Source organism: Ahaetulla prasina, chromosome 7, assembly GCF_028640845.1.
Source record: "Ahaetulla prasina isolate Xishuangbanna chromosome 7, ASM2864084v1, whole genome shotgun sequence".
NCBI classification, from domain to species: Eukaryota; Metazoa; Chordata; class Lepidosauria; order Squamata; family Colubridae; genus Ahaetulla; species Ahaetulla prasina.
The window spans coordinates 35,819,507-35,833,692 of NC_080545.1; the positions used below are offsets into that span (position 1 = coordinate 35,819,507).

General features: G+C 56.8%; 1 protein-coding gene across 1 annotated transcript in view; it reads left to right on the plus strand.

Annotated features, from left to right (window-relative positions):
* DOCK4 (dedicator of cytokinesis 4) overlaps positions 1 to 14,186 on the plus strand; it is a 931,895-nt gene that overhangs the window by 172,401 nt on the left and 745,308 nt on the right. Inside the window, exon 6 of the mRNA XM_058189675.1 lies at positions 12,042 to 12,190. Within this exon, the coding sequence (XP_058045658.1) occupies positions 12,042 to 12,190 (149 nt within the window). The remainder of the gene's footprint in view (positions 1 to 12,041; positions 12,191 to 14,186) is intronic.

Sequence of the window (14,186 nt, forward strand, 5' to 3'; positions counted from 1 at the left end):
GAGTAGAGGTGTGCTGAGAGTTGTTAAAAGCAAACTCCGCCAGGGACAGGTAGTCGGCCCAGTTGTCCTGTTGCTGGTTGATGAAGCAACGGAGATACTGTTCCAGTATACCGATGACCTTCTCTGTACCCCGTCGGTCTCCGGATGGTGCGATGACGACAGACACACCTGCACCTCCAACGCGCCATCAGGCTCTTCCAGAAGCGGGCTGTGAACTGAACTCAGCGGTCCGAAACCACCCTGTCCGGTAGACCATGGAGGCGGAAGATGTGCTGCAGAAAGAGGCGGGCCGTTTTGCGGCTGTGGGCAGTCCGCGGCATGGGATGAAGTGTGCCATCTTGGTGAGCATGTCCACCACCACCAGCACCGTGGTGAACCCAGAGGACGGCGGCAGGTCCGTCAGGAAGGTCTGCGTTCGGGAACAGGAGAGTCCGGTGGTGCCAGAGGAAGAGCCGCGGATGGTACCCACATTGGCAAAGAACGGGGTCATCTGAGTAGAGGTGTGCTGAGAGTTGTTAAAAGCAAACTCCGCCAGGGACAGGTAGTCGGCCCAGTTGTCCTGTTGCTGGTTGATGAAGCAACGGAGATACTGTTCCAGTATACCGATGACCTTCTCTGTACCCCGTCGGTCTCCGGATGGTGCGATGACGACAGACACCTGCACCTCCAACGCGCCATCAGGCTCTTCCAGAAGCGGGCTGTGAACTGAACTCAGCGGTCCGAAACCACCCTGTCCGGTAGACCATGGGCGGAAGATGTGCTGCAGAAAGAGGCGGGCGTTTTGCGGCTGTGGGCAGTCCGCGGCATGGGATGAAGTGTGCCATCTTGGTGAGCATGTCCACCACCACCAGCACCGTGGTGAACCCAGAGGACGGCGGCAGGTCTGTCAGGAAGTCCATAGAGATCGCCCCAGGGTCTGTCAGGAAGTCCATAGAGATCGCCCCAGGGTCTGTCGGGTGTCGGCAAGGGCTGGAGGAGACCGGGAGGGGCCCCGTGGCGGCCTTGGCTTGCCGGCACGGCACGCAGGATGTCACGTAGGCATGTATATCATGCCGCACTGGGCCACCAAAAGGTCCGTGTCACCAGGTGGAGGGTCTTGAAGAACCCAAAATGTCCTGCTGCAGGGTTGTCGTGGCACTGGGCCACCAAAAGGTCCGTGTCACCAGGTGGAGGGTCTTGAAGAACCCAAAATGTCCTGCTGCAGGGTTGTCGTGGCACTGGGTCATGACGAGGGCTCGGAGTGGTCCTGTGGGCACATATAATCGCCCAAACTTGAGTAAGTCCTCCTCCAAGGTCCAAGGAGACGGGGCCCACCTCCGCTCTCCTTTGCTGCGACCAGGCGTCCTGGCGCTGCGCCTCGCACCTGGGCCCGCAAGTCCACTGGCTCCGTGCTGCGGCCAAGGCTTCTGCCGGCAGCACTGTCAGTGGAGGAAGGGGGTCCTTGGCGCAGAGGTACTCTGGCTTGCGGGACAGGGCATCCGCCCTCCGGTTGTGACCGCTGGGAATGTACGTCACGCGGAAGTTGAACCGGGCAAAAAACAACGACCACCGGATCTGCCGCTGGTTCAACTTCCGAGCTGTGGTGAAGTGCTCAAGATTTCGATGGTCTGTTTGGACCTCCACCTGATGTCGGGCCCCTTCCAGATGGTATCGCCAAGCCTCGAATGCAACCTTGATAGCCAGCAACTCTTTTCCCCAGATGGTGCAGTTGCGCTCGGAAGGATTGAGTTTCCTGGAGTAGTAAGCGCAGGGAAAAAGTGTGCCACCATTCGTCGGAGCCTGTAGCAGCACCGCTCCCAGAGCCACATTGGACGCGTCTGTTTCCACCACAAAAGGCCGGAGCGGGTCGGGATGCCTCAGGACGGGTTCCGTGACGAAGGCTTTCTTGAGGGCTGTGAATGCTTCTTGCTGCGGGGGACCCCACCGGAATGCAACCTTCTTCCTGAGGAGCTGGGTAAGTGGAGCCGTCAGTGTGGCAAAGCCCGGGATGAAGGTCCGGTAGTAGTTGGCGAAGCCCAGCAGGCGCTGAACATCCTTCACCCGACGAGGGGCTTCCCAGCTACACAAAGCTTCTACTTTACATGGGTCCATGGCTATGCCCTCGGGCGAGATGATATGCCCGAGGAATTCTATGGAAGTCCGGAAGAAGACGCATTTCTCCAGCTTCGCATTGAGTTGTTGCTCCCGCAAGCGTTGCAGAACCAGACTGACGTGTCGAAGGTGGCTTTCCCTGGACCGGGAGTAAATCAGGATGTCGGCCAGGTAGATAACCACGAACCGATCCAACATGTCTCGGAACACGTCGTTCATGAAGTGCTGAAAAACGGCGGGAGCATTGGTCAACCCAAATGGCATGACAGTGTATTCGTAGTGTCCGTATCGGGTGCCGAATGCCGTCTTCCATTCGTCTCCTTCTCGTATCCGCACCAGGTTGTAGGCCCCCCGGAGATCGAGCTTGGTGAAGATCGTGGCCTCCCGCAGCCGGTCCATCAGCCCGGGATGAAGGTCCGGTAGTAGTTGGCGAAGCCCAGCAGCGCTGAACATCCTTCACCCGACGAGGGCTTCCCAGCTACACAAAGCTTCTACTTTACATGGGTCCATGGCTATGCCCTCGGGCGAGATGATATGCCCGAGGAATTCTATGGAAGTCCGGAAGAAGACGCATTTCTCCAGCTTCGCATTGAGTTGTTGCTCCGCAAGCGTTGCAGAACCAGACTGACGTGTCGAAGGTGGCTTTCCTGGACCGGGAGTAAATCAGGATGTCGTCGAGGTAGATAACCACGAACCGATCCAACATGTCTCGAACACGCCGCTCATGAAGTGCTGAAAACGGCGGGAGCATTGGTCAACCCAAATGGCATGACAGTGTATTCGTAGTGTCCGTATCGGGTGCCGAATGCCGCCTTCCATTCGTCTCCTTCTCGTATCCGCACCAGGTTGTAGGCCCCGGAGATCGAGCTTGGTGAAGATCGTGGCCTCCGCAACCTTTCCAGTAGCTCCGGGATGAGCGGCAGGGGTAGCGATTCCGCACCGTAATGGCGTTTAGCTGGCGGTAATCACAGCATAGGCGCAAGTCCCTGTCTTCTTCTTCACAAAGAGGACCGGGGCCGAGAGGGACTTTGAAGGCCGGATGAACCCTCGGGCCAGGTTTTTGTCCAGGAAGTCCCTGAGGGCGGCCAACTCGGGCTCCGACATGGAATACAGGCGTCCCACAGGCAGTGGTGCGTTGGGCAGAAGGTCCACGGGGCAATCGTAGGGCCGATGCGGGGGTAGTCGGTCCGCCTCCTTCTCGCTGGACACGGCGGCGAAGTCCGTCAGCTCAGGAGGCAAGGTGATGGCAGCGGTGGGGACGTTCTGGCCGGCACAGGTGTGGCGGATGTGATCGACGCACTGCAGACTCGGGAAAGAGATGGCGTTCCGCGACCAGGCCACCTGAGGATCGTGGGTCCGAAGCCAGGCCAACCCAAGGACCAAGGGAAAATGAAGGTCCGCCGTGACATAAAACTGGATCGCCTCCTCATGGTCCCCAATAGCCAGGCGCAAAGGCTGGGTGGCGAATTTAATGGGGCCGGACACCAGTTCTCGTCCATCAATTGTCTCTACCCGCATCGGAGGGTCCACCGGAACCACGGGGACCGCAAACTGGGTCACAAAGGCCTGGTCCATAAAGTTTGTTGTGGCCCCTGAGTCCACCAGCGCATGCGCCTGGAGCCCGTCCGACTGGTTCCCCAACCATATCCGTGTGTCCAGAATCAGATGCCGAGGGGGCCCAGAGTCTACTTCCGCAACGTCCAGTGGGGGCTTAGTACGTGCCCGACCTAGGGTTTCCCCGAGGTCGGGCCTGCTCCGTTTCCCGATTGGTCACGCTGTGATTCGGGGACCAGCGTGCGTGCCCCACTTCGCTTTCTGGGGCAAGAGGCGGCGAAGTGGCCGGGCTCCCCACAGTACAGGCACAATCCCCCTTGGCGCCTCCGGTTCCGCTCCTGGGCTGTTAGGCGAGGTCTGGCCGCTCCCAACTCCATGGGCTCTTCCGCAGCGGTTACAAAACGTGGGGCGACCCTGGGTGCTGGTGGTGCAGGAAGTGGGGGTGCAGATGTCGACGGAGGGTCCCGGGGGGTGCGACGGGACGGTCGCCGTTGCAGACGGGCATCGAGGCGGAGACAAAGGGGCACCAAGTTGTCGAGGGTCCGCGGCGCCTCCACCCGGGCCAGCTCGTCTTGCAATTCCTCTGAGAGTCCCTCCTGGAACGCGCCCACCAGCGCTGCATCATTCCAGTCAGAGTCCTGGCACAAAAGACGAAATTCGGCGATGTACTCCTGCAGGGGGCGTTTCCCTTGACGGAGTTCCTTAAGGCGCCTGGTTGCCGTCAGCATTCGAACGGGGTCCTCATACATGGTGCGTAGGTGCTGCCAAAAACGCTGTTGGTCCGCCAGCAGGGGGCTGTCCTGGAGCAAGAGGGGCGTGGCCCATCGAGCAGCCGAGCCGGAAAGAAGGTTAATCACGAAGGCCACCTTAGCCCGGTCGTCTGGGAAATCCTCTGGCCTCATAGCCATGTAGAGCTGGCACTGTCCCAAGAAGGTCGGGAACATCTCAGGCTGCCCAGAAAACTTATCCGCACGGTTATCGGGCACTTGCGGCGAGGAGGAGGTGGGAGGATGGGGGGCTGCAGGCCCATTCCTGGCAGCAGGTTGGCCTGCCAAGTGAGCCACTTGCTGCTGGAGCTGTTGATTAGCCGCTTGTAGCTGCTCTAACTGCTGCTGTACCTGCTGCTGATCCATCTTTGGTGGAAGATGTTTTAGTCAGGTCTTGGACAAAATGTTCTGTTTCCTTCCCCAATACTCCCAGCAAAGAGTCCGTCAGAGGCCTTCCTTTTACCTTTTATTTACATAGATACATGTCCTGGCCACGTCTACCCACGGGCCTGCCAAGTTTCTGGAGATAACGAGGAAATTATAGATAAGGCCAGAATTACTCACGAATATATTCTTCCCTCCATTGAAATAGTTAGCTCGCGCCAATTCATTAGCTCGCCAACTCATTACTTTGTCCAAGACAAAAACCAGGAAGTCCGCCTCCTATTTATAGTCTCTGCAGATGTCACTGCATGACAATTATGACTTGGCTTTGTCCCAACTCTTCCGCTGCTGCGCGCGATTACGCCTCGTGACCTTGCATCGCTCCAAAACTGTTCTTGGGGCGTTGCCAAATCAGAAGGAGGCTCCATGGAATCAGGCTGTGCCGGCCCCTCCCCATCCCTTTGAGTGGGTGCCAGGGAGGGAAAGGGCTCAAGAGAAGCAGGGCTGGCCAGGTCTTCTCCCTCACTTTCTGAATCATCCGAGTCCAGGAGTCCGGGTCCAGGAACCTGGGTCACAACAGGCTGGCTGGCCACACGCCCGAACCGGTTCTCCGGCTGCCATGTTCGTCACTGTCATGTTCTTTGCGCATGTGCATTCCATTGTCTTTCAAGTCAATGAGCATGTGCAAAGAACTGTCGTGTCCCACTCCTCCACTGACGGCCGGGTCAGGGAAATCCGAATCAGGTGTGCCTCTGCAGCTCTGCCAAAGTCCTAGCAAAGTCCTCAGGGCAGGCAGGAGACCAGAAAGTGACTTCAGCAAGATATTTTTAGACTTTGCCTGACTCAGAGAATGCCAGAAAACAGATCCTTTATATAGGCCATGGGGTGTGGCTCCATGACTCAGCACTTATCCAGGCCTGCCCCTCCCTTCCTTCTGTTGCCTCCGCCTATCAAGTCTTCTGACGCAAGGGTCACTCCAGTCGGCAGCTGTTGGTAATTGACCTCCCTCAGGCTCACATGCTGTGGAAGAGGGGGAGGGGTCTAGTTGCTCCGTTTGCCTGGGCATGGAGCCAGAGCTGGGGGCTGGAGGTATTTCTTCCTCTTCAGCCTGTCTGGGCATGGAGCCAGGGCTGGGGCCGGGAGGCATACTAGAACATTCCTCCGTGTTCGGAAGCAGATAAGAAGACCCCGGCTGAGGTGAGATCGGACGAGACACAACACTATCCCTCACCGCAGGGCCCTTCCCCCGGGGCTGACGATCGGGATGCGGTCGGGCCGGGTTCTGCTCGTGGAAGGCCCGCACCAGGTCCGGGGCGTGGACGTCGGAGGCGTCGACCCAGGTGAACTCGGTCCCATATCCTTGCCACGCAACCAGGTATTGGAAGCGCCCCTTCAGCCAGCGGGAGTCGCGTATGCTGTGCACCTCATACTCCTCCGCCCCGTCCTCGTCGACAGCGATGGGCGGCGCTGGGCGCTGGAGGGGAGACGGCGGGGCCTCAGGGACCAGCAAGGACCAGTGGAAGACGGGATGGATGGCAAGGTCAGCCGGTAGGCCACCGGATTGATGACCACCTCGACGGGGAACGGACCGATGAACTGGTGGTCCAGTTTCTTCACCGGCCGGTCGGACGGGAGATGCTTTGTGGAGAGCCACATGCGGTCTCTGACCACCAGTGGGGGTGTTGCCCGTCGGGAATGATCGGCGACCCGCTTGTAGTCCTCCTTCGCCCGATTCAGCTGCCGACGCACCATCTGCTGGACCGCGTGCAACTCGGAGAGAAAGGACTGTGTCTCGGGAACCGGGGAATCCAGGGGTGCCAGAGGGAAGAGCCGCGGATGGTACCCCAAGTTGGCCAGGAATGGGGTGGTCTGGGTGGAGGTGTGTTGGGAGTTGTTGAAGGCGAACTCAGCCAGGGACAGGTAATCGGCCCAGTTGTCCTGCTGTTGGTTCACGAAGCACCTGAGGTACTGCTCCAGGATGCCGATGACCTTCTCCGTCCTGCCGTCGGTCTCCGGATGGTGCACCGACGACAGGCACACCTGCACCTCCAATGTGGCCATCAAGCTCTTCCAAAAGTGAGCTGTGAACTGCGCCCCACGGTCCGACACCACCCTGTCCGGCAGACCGTGGAGGCAGAAGACATGCTGCAAGAAGAGACGGGCCGTCTTGGTGGCGGTGGGCAGCCCGCGGCACGGGATGAAGTGTGCCATCTTGGTGAGCATGTCCACCACCACCAGCACCGTGGTGAACCCTGAGGACGGCGGCAGGTCCGTCAGGAAGTCCATGGAAATCGCCCCCCAGGGTCTGTCAGGAGTCGGCAAGGGCTGGAGGAGACCGGGAGGGGCCCCCGTGGCAGCTTTGGCTTGCCGGCACGGCACGCAGGACGTCACGTAGGCATGGACGTCATGCCGCACCCGGGGCCACCAGAAGGTCCGCGTCACCAGGTTGAGAGTCTTGAAAAACCCGAAATGGCCCACGGCAGGGTTGTCGTGGCACTGGGCCAGGACGAGGGACTGGAGCGGTCCCGTGGGCACATACAACCGCCCCCGAAACTTGAGTACGTCATCTTCCAATGTCCACGGAGACGTGGGGCCCGCCTCCGCTCGCCGCTGCTGAGACCAGGCGTCTTGGTGCTGCGCCTCTCTCACCCAGGCCCGTAAGTCCACCGGTTCCCGGGCAGCGGCCAAGGCTTCCGCCGGCAGTACTGTCCGTGGAGGAAGAGGGTGTTGGGCGCTCAGGTACTCCGGCTTACGGGACAGGGCGTCCGCCCTCCGGTTGTGGCTGCTGGGGATATAGGTTACGCGGAAGTTGAACCAGGCGAAGAACAGCGACCACCGGATCTGCCGCTGGTTCAACTTCCGAGCCGTGGTGAGATGTTCGAGGTTCCGATGGTCCGTTCGGACCTCCACCTGATGCCGGGCCCCCTCCAGGTGGTGCTGCCACGCCTCGAATGCGGCCTTGATAGCCAGCAACTCCTTTTCCCAGATGGTATAGTTGCACTCGGTGGGGTTGAGCTTCCGCGAGTAGTACGCGCAGGGAAAAAGAGTGCCGCCATCCGCCGGGGCCTGTAGCAGCACCGCTCCGAGGGCGACGTTGGAGGCGTCCGTCTCCACCACGAAAGGCCGGTGCGGGTCGGGATGTCGCAGGATGGGCTCCGTGACGAAAGCCTTTTTGAGAGCCGTGAAGGCTTCCTCCTGTGGGGGACCCCACCGGAACGGGACCTTCTTCTGGAGGAGCCGGGTGAGCGGAGCCGTCAGCGTGGCGAAGCCCAGGATGAAGGTCCAATAGTAATTGGCGAAGCCCAGCAGTGGCTGGACATCCTTCACCCGACGCGGGGCTTCCCAGCTGCTCAGGGCCTCCACCTTGCGTGGGTCCATGGGGATCCCCTCGGGTGAGAGGATGTGCCCGAGGAACTCGATGGACGTCCGGAGGAAAAAGCACTTCTCCAGCTTGGCGTAGAGCTGGTGCTCCCGCAGGCGCTGCAGGACCAGGCGGAGGTGCCGGAGGTGACTTTCCCTGGACCGGGAGTAGACCAGGATGTCGTGCAGGTAGATCACCACGAACCGATCCAACATGTCCCGGAACACATCGTTCATAAAATGTTGGAAGACGGCGGGGGCGTTGGTCAGCCCAAACGGCATGACCGTGTACTCGTAGTGTCCGTACCGGGTGCCGAACGCCGTCTTCCATTTGTCCCCTTCACGCATCCGCACCAGGTTGTAGGCCCCCCGGAGATCGAGCTTGGTAAAGATGGAGGCCTCCCGCAGCCGGTCCATCAGCTCCGGGATGAGCGGCAGAGGGTAGCGATTCCGCACCGTGATGGCGTTCAGCCGGCGGTAGTCACAACACAGGCGCAAATCCCCCGTCTTCTTCTTCACGAAGAGGGCCGGGGCCGACAGAGGGGACTTGGAAGGCCGGATGAACCCTCGGGCCAGATTTTTGTCCAGAAGGTCCCTGAGGGCGGCCAACTTGGGCTCGGACATGGAATACAGGCGTCCCATTGGCAGCGGGGCGCCGGGTTGCAGGTCCACGGGGCAGTCGTAGGGCCGGTGCGGGGGTAAGTGGTCCGCCTCCTTTTCGCTGAAGACGTCAGCGAAGTCCTGCAGCTCAGGGGGCACGGCGACGGCCGGGGTGAAGACGTCCTGGCCGGCGCAGGTGTGGCGGATGTGGTCGACACACTGCAGGCTGGGAAGCGAGATGGCGTTCCGCGACCAGGCCACCTGAGGGTCGTGAGTCCGCAGCCAGGCCAGTCCGAGGATCACTGCGAAGTGGAGGTCCGCTGTCACGTAGAAGCGAATCGCCTCCTCGTGGTCCCCGATGGTGAGGCGCAAGGGCTGCGTGGCGAAGTTAATGGGTCCGGCCACCAGCTCCCTCCCGTCGATGGTCTCGATGCTCATCGGAGGGTCTACTGGAACCAAGGGGACACCAAAATGGTCCACGAAGGCCCGGTCCATAAAGTTCGTGGTGGCCCCCGAATCCACCAGTGCGTGCGCCGGGATCCCTTCCAGCTGGTCACCCACCCACACCCAGGTGTCCAAAATCAGGTGCCGAGGGGGCCCGGGGTCCACGTCGGCCATGTCTGGCGGGGGCTTGGTCCGTGCCCGACCTAGGGTTTCCCCTGGGCCGGGCCTGCCTCGTTTCCCGACTGGCCAGGCCGGGATTCGGGGACGGGCGTATGTGCTCCGCCGCGCTTCCTGGGGCATGCGGCGGCAAAATGGCCGGGCTCCCCACAGTACAAGCACAGCCCCCCTTGGCGCCGACGGCTCCGCTCCTGGGCCGTCAGGCGAGGCCTGGCCGCTCCTAACTCCATGGGCTCCTCGGCGGCCACGAAGCGCGGGGCGGCACGGGACAGGGTCGGCACGGGTTGAGGGAGGGCTACGGTCTTTGACGGTTGCTGGCGGCGACAGGACGGGCGTTGCTGGAGACAGGTGTCGAGGCACAGGCAGAGGGGCACCAGGTCAACGAGGGTCCGCGGCGCCTCCACCCGAGCCAGCTCGTCCTGGAGCTCTTCCGAAAGGCCCCTCTTGAACGCGTCCGTTAGTGCCGTGTCGTTCCAGTCCGAATCATGGCACAGCAACCGGAATTCCGCGATGTACTCCCGGAGGGGGCGGGGCCCTTGTTGGATCTCTCCGAGGCGCCAGGCAGCCGTCTGGGCCCGCACGGGGTCTTCATACATCAGGCGCAGTTGCCCCCAGAACCCCTGGTAGTCCGCCAGCAAGGGGCTGTCCCTGAGCACCAAAGGCGTGGCCCACTGCGCAGCCTGGCCAGACAACAGGTTTTTCACGAAGGCCACCCTGGCCCGGTCATGTGGAAAGTCCCCCGGCCGCATTGCCATGTAGGTCTGGCACTGGGCCATGAAGGCCGGGAACATCTCCATCCGTCCTGAGAACTTCTCCGGCACCGGTACCGGGCTGTAGCGCTGAGGAGGAGGAGGTTGGACTGCTGGGGCATTCCCAGCAGCCAGTTGAGCAGTCAGCTGGGCGACTTGCTGTTGCAGTTGCTGGTTATCTGCTTGTAGCTGCTGCACAATCTGTGCCAGCTGTTGCTGATCCATCTTGTAGATGTGTGAGGAGTCAGGCAAGATGTCGTGTCCCACTCCTCCGCTGATGGCCGGGTCAGGGAAATCCGAATCAGGCTTGCCTCTGCAGCTCTGCCCAAAGTCCTAGCAAAGTCCTCAGAGCAGGCAGGAGACCAGTAAGTGACTTCAGCAAGATAAGTTCGACTTTGCCTGACTCAGAGACTGCCAGAAAGCAGATCCTTTATATAGGCCATGGGGTGTGGCTCCATGACTCAGCACTCATTAAGGCCTGCCCCTCCCTTCCTTCTGTTGCCTCCGCCTATCCAGTCTTCTGATGCGAGGGTCACTCCAATCAGCTGTTGGAAGTAAACTTTCCTCAGGCTCACATGCTGTGGAGGAGGGGGAGGGGTCTAGCTGCTCCGTTTGCCTGGGCATGGAGCCAGGGCTGGGGCCGGGGGATGCTCCCTCCTCTGCAGCCTGCTTGGGCATGGAGCCAGGGCTGGGACCGGGAGGTGCCCCCTCCTCTGCAGCTTTTCTGGGCATGGAGCCAGGACTGAGGCCGGGAGGCATACATTCCTCCGTGTTCGGGAGCAGATAAGCAGACCCCGGCTGCGGTGAGAGCGGACAAGACACAACACTGAGCTTATGCGAGGCCTCACTTCCAAATGCTCAAAAGTTTCCGGGAGGTCCAATAGGGATTGCGATTTTAGGGGTTTCTCAGGCCCCAATCCAGTGACTCTCCCAATTCTCCAGTTTTTACTGTCCTCCATTGAGATTGAGAAGAGGGAGGGAGCTCTCCATTCTGCCCTGGGGAAATGTTTTCTCCCAGGGATGTCACTTCTTGCAATTGATGGGAAGGGGTTTGGCCGGAGCGACAGCTTACCCATGAATCGGAGTCTTTAGGCCGTGCACCAAGCTGACATGCAGGTTCCACAATTTCAGGCTTTTGAGTCACATCTTCCGATGGGAAGTAGGTGATCTCAACCAAGTCCTCAGATTCCAGCCCCACTGCCCCTTCAAGGGTTTCTGCTTGCTGGCTCTCCATCTTCACTGGATCTTTGCACCGCTGTGGAGTTTGCGGAGTCTGGGGCCCAGCACCCCGCTAACGGGCCCCCAGAGTGGAGGAGAGGGTACCGTTAAGCCAAAGAAAGTTGGAGTTTTGGAATAATGTCAAGGTTCCAGAAAAACCTTTTCTGCATAAAAAAAACTCTGAAGCCATTGTCTTTCAAAGTTCTTTATTAGCATAAGGAAACTAGCACACGATGAATGAAATTCCAAAACTGAAACTTCCAGATTCTTTTCTCAGTTATACAAACCCCAAGAGTCCCACCCCCCAACCCCTTTGCCGGTCACATGGTCCAACATTCTTCCACTTTATTCGAAACCTCTTCTTGCCACTCCTTCTGCAGATGCGAACACAATCCGACCTTGACCGCTTGAAGAATGTAACCATACCCATCACTCCCCCTTCTTCCCCTCAGAGGAGAAATGTGGCAGCGTCTGGAAACCTACAGCCTAGTATGGTTTCCAGGCCTGACACTCACTACCAAAGCAAACTACACATCCATAAATGTGTATTTAAACAAAGGAGGATTTTTTAAAAGAAAGGTTAACTTAGTTTGACTATTTCAATCTCAATAAACATGGTTTTCCCTTTGGAATAGCAACAGATTTGAATAAGATAAATGATTTTGATAATCTGAAAATTAGCTTCTTTATTTGACAGAAAAATGAAGGTGATCTATTTCACCGACTGTGGCACATAATGAATGAAATCCTAGATCTGCGACGGCAGGTGCTGGTGGGCCATCTGACCCATGATCGGATGAAGGATGTAAAAAGGCACATTACTGCTCGCTTGGACTGGGGCAATGAGTGAGTAAGAGTCAACTGATAAAACTGTTACATTGGTTGCCATTCATTGTTACTTTAATGTTTATGACAAGATGACAAAAAGGCAGTGGATTTTGCTGTGTGGTGAAAGCTTGTTGCAAGTGGGCTGCAAAGGACATAAAGAATAAGCAGCTTTTCAGTAAGAACGTTTAAAAAACCTTTATTGATATTCTTTGGCTGTTTATATTCAATAAATGGACAATTTGTAGTAAAACCTCTTGTTTAAGTGGAAGACAGTTCTTTACTTGCCAAAGTCTTCTGTCTATTTGAAACCATTTTTTAGGAGATCAGAAGTTTGTCTTAAATTGTGAAGGCTGCAGGCCACAAGAAATGGTAAGAAGAGCCCTGTAGTTCTTTGAATGCTGTGAATTGCCTGAATTTATACCATTCTTTGTTAAGTAACATAGGATGGCACTGTGTTTTGATTTGGAAGTTCCAGACAGATAGTAAGAGCTGACCATGTAGATTTTTCCCATCAGATTGATACTATACAAGGAATTCCTGAAAGATCATCATATGTCCTAAAAATAATGTGAGAATATATGTCCTTGGCTTAAAAATGGAATGTTTAACAACCATTCAAAATTAAAATGACTCTGAAATTTACTTTATAGTCCATAAAGCACTCCTGCCCAGCCATCAGAAAATGTACTGTGTCCCCTCTCCCCTATCACATAATTGTGATCTGGGTGTTCATCATGTGATGACCATTTGCAGCAGGGGTGAAATATAAAATTTGTTACTACTGGTTTGGTGGGCATAATTTGGTGGTGGTGGGGGGGTAATATGACTGGCTGGGCATGGCCAACTTTTTTTTTTTTTTACTTTTAAAAGCTGAAGAGGTTGTTAAAAATATGCTTTTAAAAGCCTCTGATGATCAGGCAACTCAGCTGGGATTGCCAGAGGAGCCTTTTAGAAGCATTTTTTCTTTGGCCAAAAAATGCTTTTAAAAGTAAAAAAAACAAAAAACCTCTGATAATTGCATGGTCTCAGCTGGGCATGGGGGAGGCAGGGATTTTTGCTACCAGTTCTCTGAACCACCTGCCACCGTCGCTACCGGATCAGGTGATCCGGTCTGAACCGGGAGCATTTCACCCCTGATTTCCAGTCACCATCTTTTGGCTTCCTCAGAAAATCAGTGGGGAGGCCAAGATGGAAGTTTCCAAATTGCTGTGGGCTGCTGAAATGACTCTCTCTTGTCTCTGGGAGCTGGCTGAAAGACTTGCTTACTGAGAGGAGCTGAATTCCTCTGCCAGGGTGGAGAAATGGAGCTCATTTCCTGAAGTTCCAATCTCTATTCTTGCAATCCACCAGAGCAGTTCTTTTCAATGCATTGAGGGGAGACAAACTCCTCCTGGCAATGGAGAAACAAAGTTGAGATCCTGAAGATCCAAGTTCTGATCTTAGCCTGATAGAACAGTTTCCTTCTGTGCATGGAAGAGAGCTAAACTCAGCATGTAGCTATTTTATTCTGTCTGCTTAATGACCACAACCAGGATTGCAGTCATTGAGTCACAGCTCACTTAATGATCACTTCGCTCAACACCCAGGATTCTGGTCCCAATTGTATTTGTAAGTGGAGGACTACCTATAGCAGTGTTGGTGAATCTTTTCAGCACAGAGTGCTGAAACAGGAGCGTGCGCAGGTGGGGGGAGTGCCAGAAACCAGCTGAGCTGCTGGTTTCTGGTGTGGGCATGAGCGCCAGTCACCTTGTCTTCTGGTTTCTGGCACACATGCACGTGTAAAGACCAGCTGACCAGCGTGCATGTGTGCACCGGAATCCGGAAGAGCAATGGGCGACAGCTGGTGTGCCCGGCAAGATAGAATAGAATAGAATAGAATTTTTTATTTGCCAAGTGTGAATAGACACAAGAAATTTGTCTTGGTGCATATGTGCTCAGTGTACATAAAAGAAAAGATACGTTCATCAAGAATTCTAAGGTACCACATTTAATGATAGTCATAGGGTACAAATAA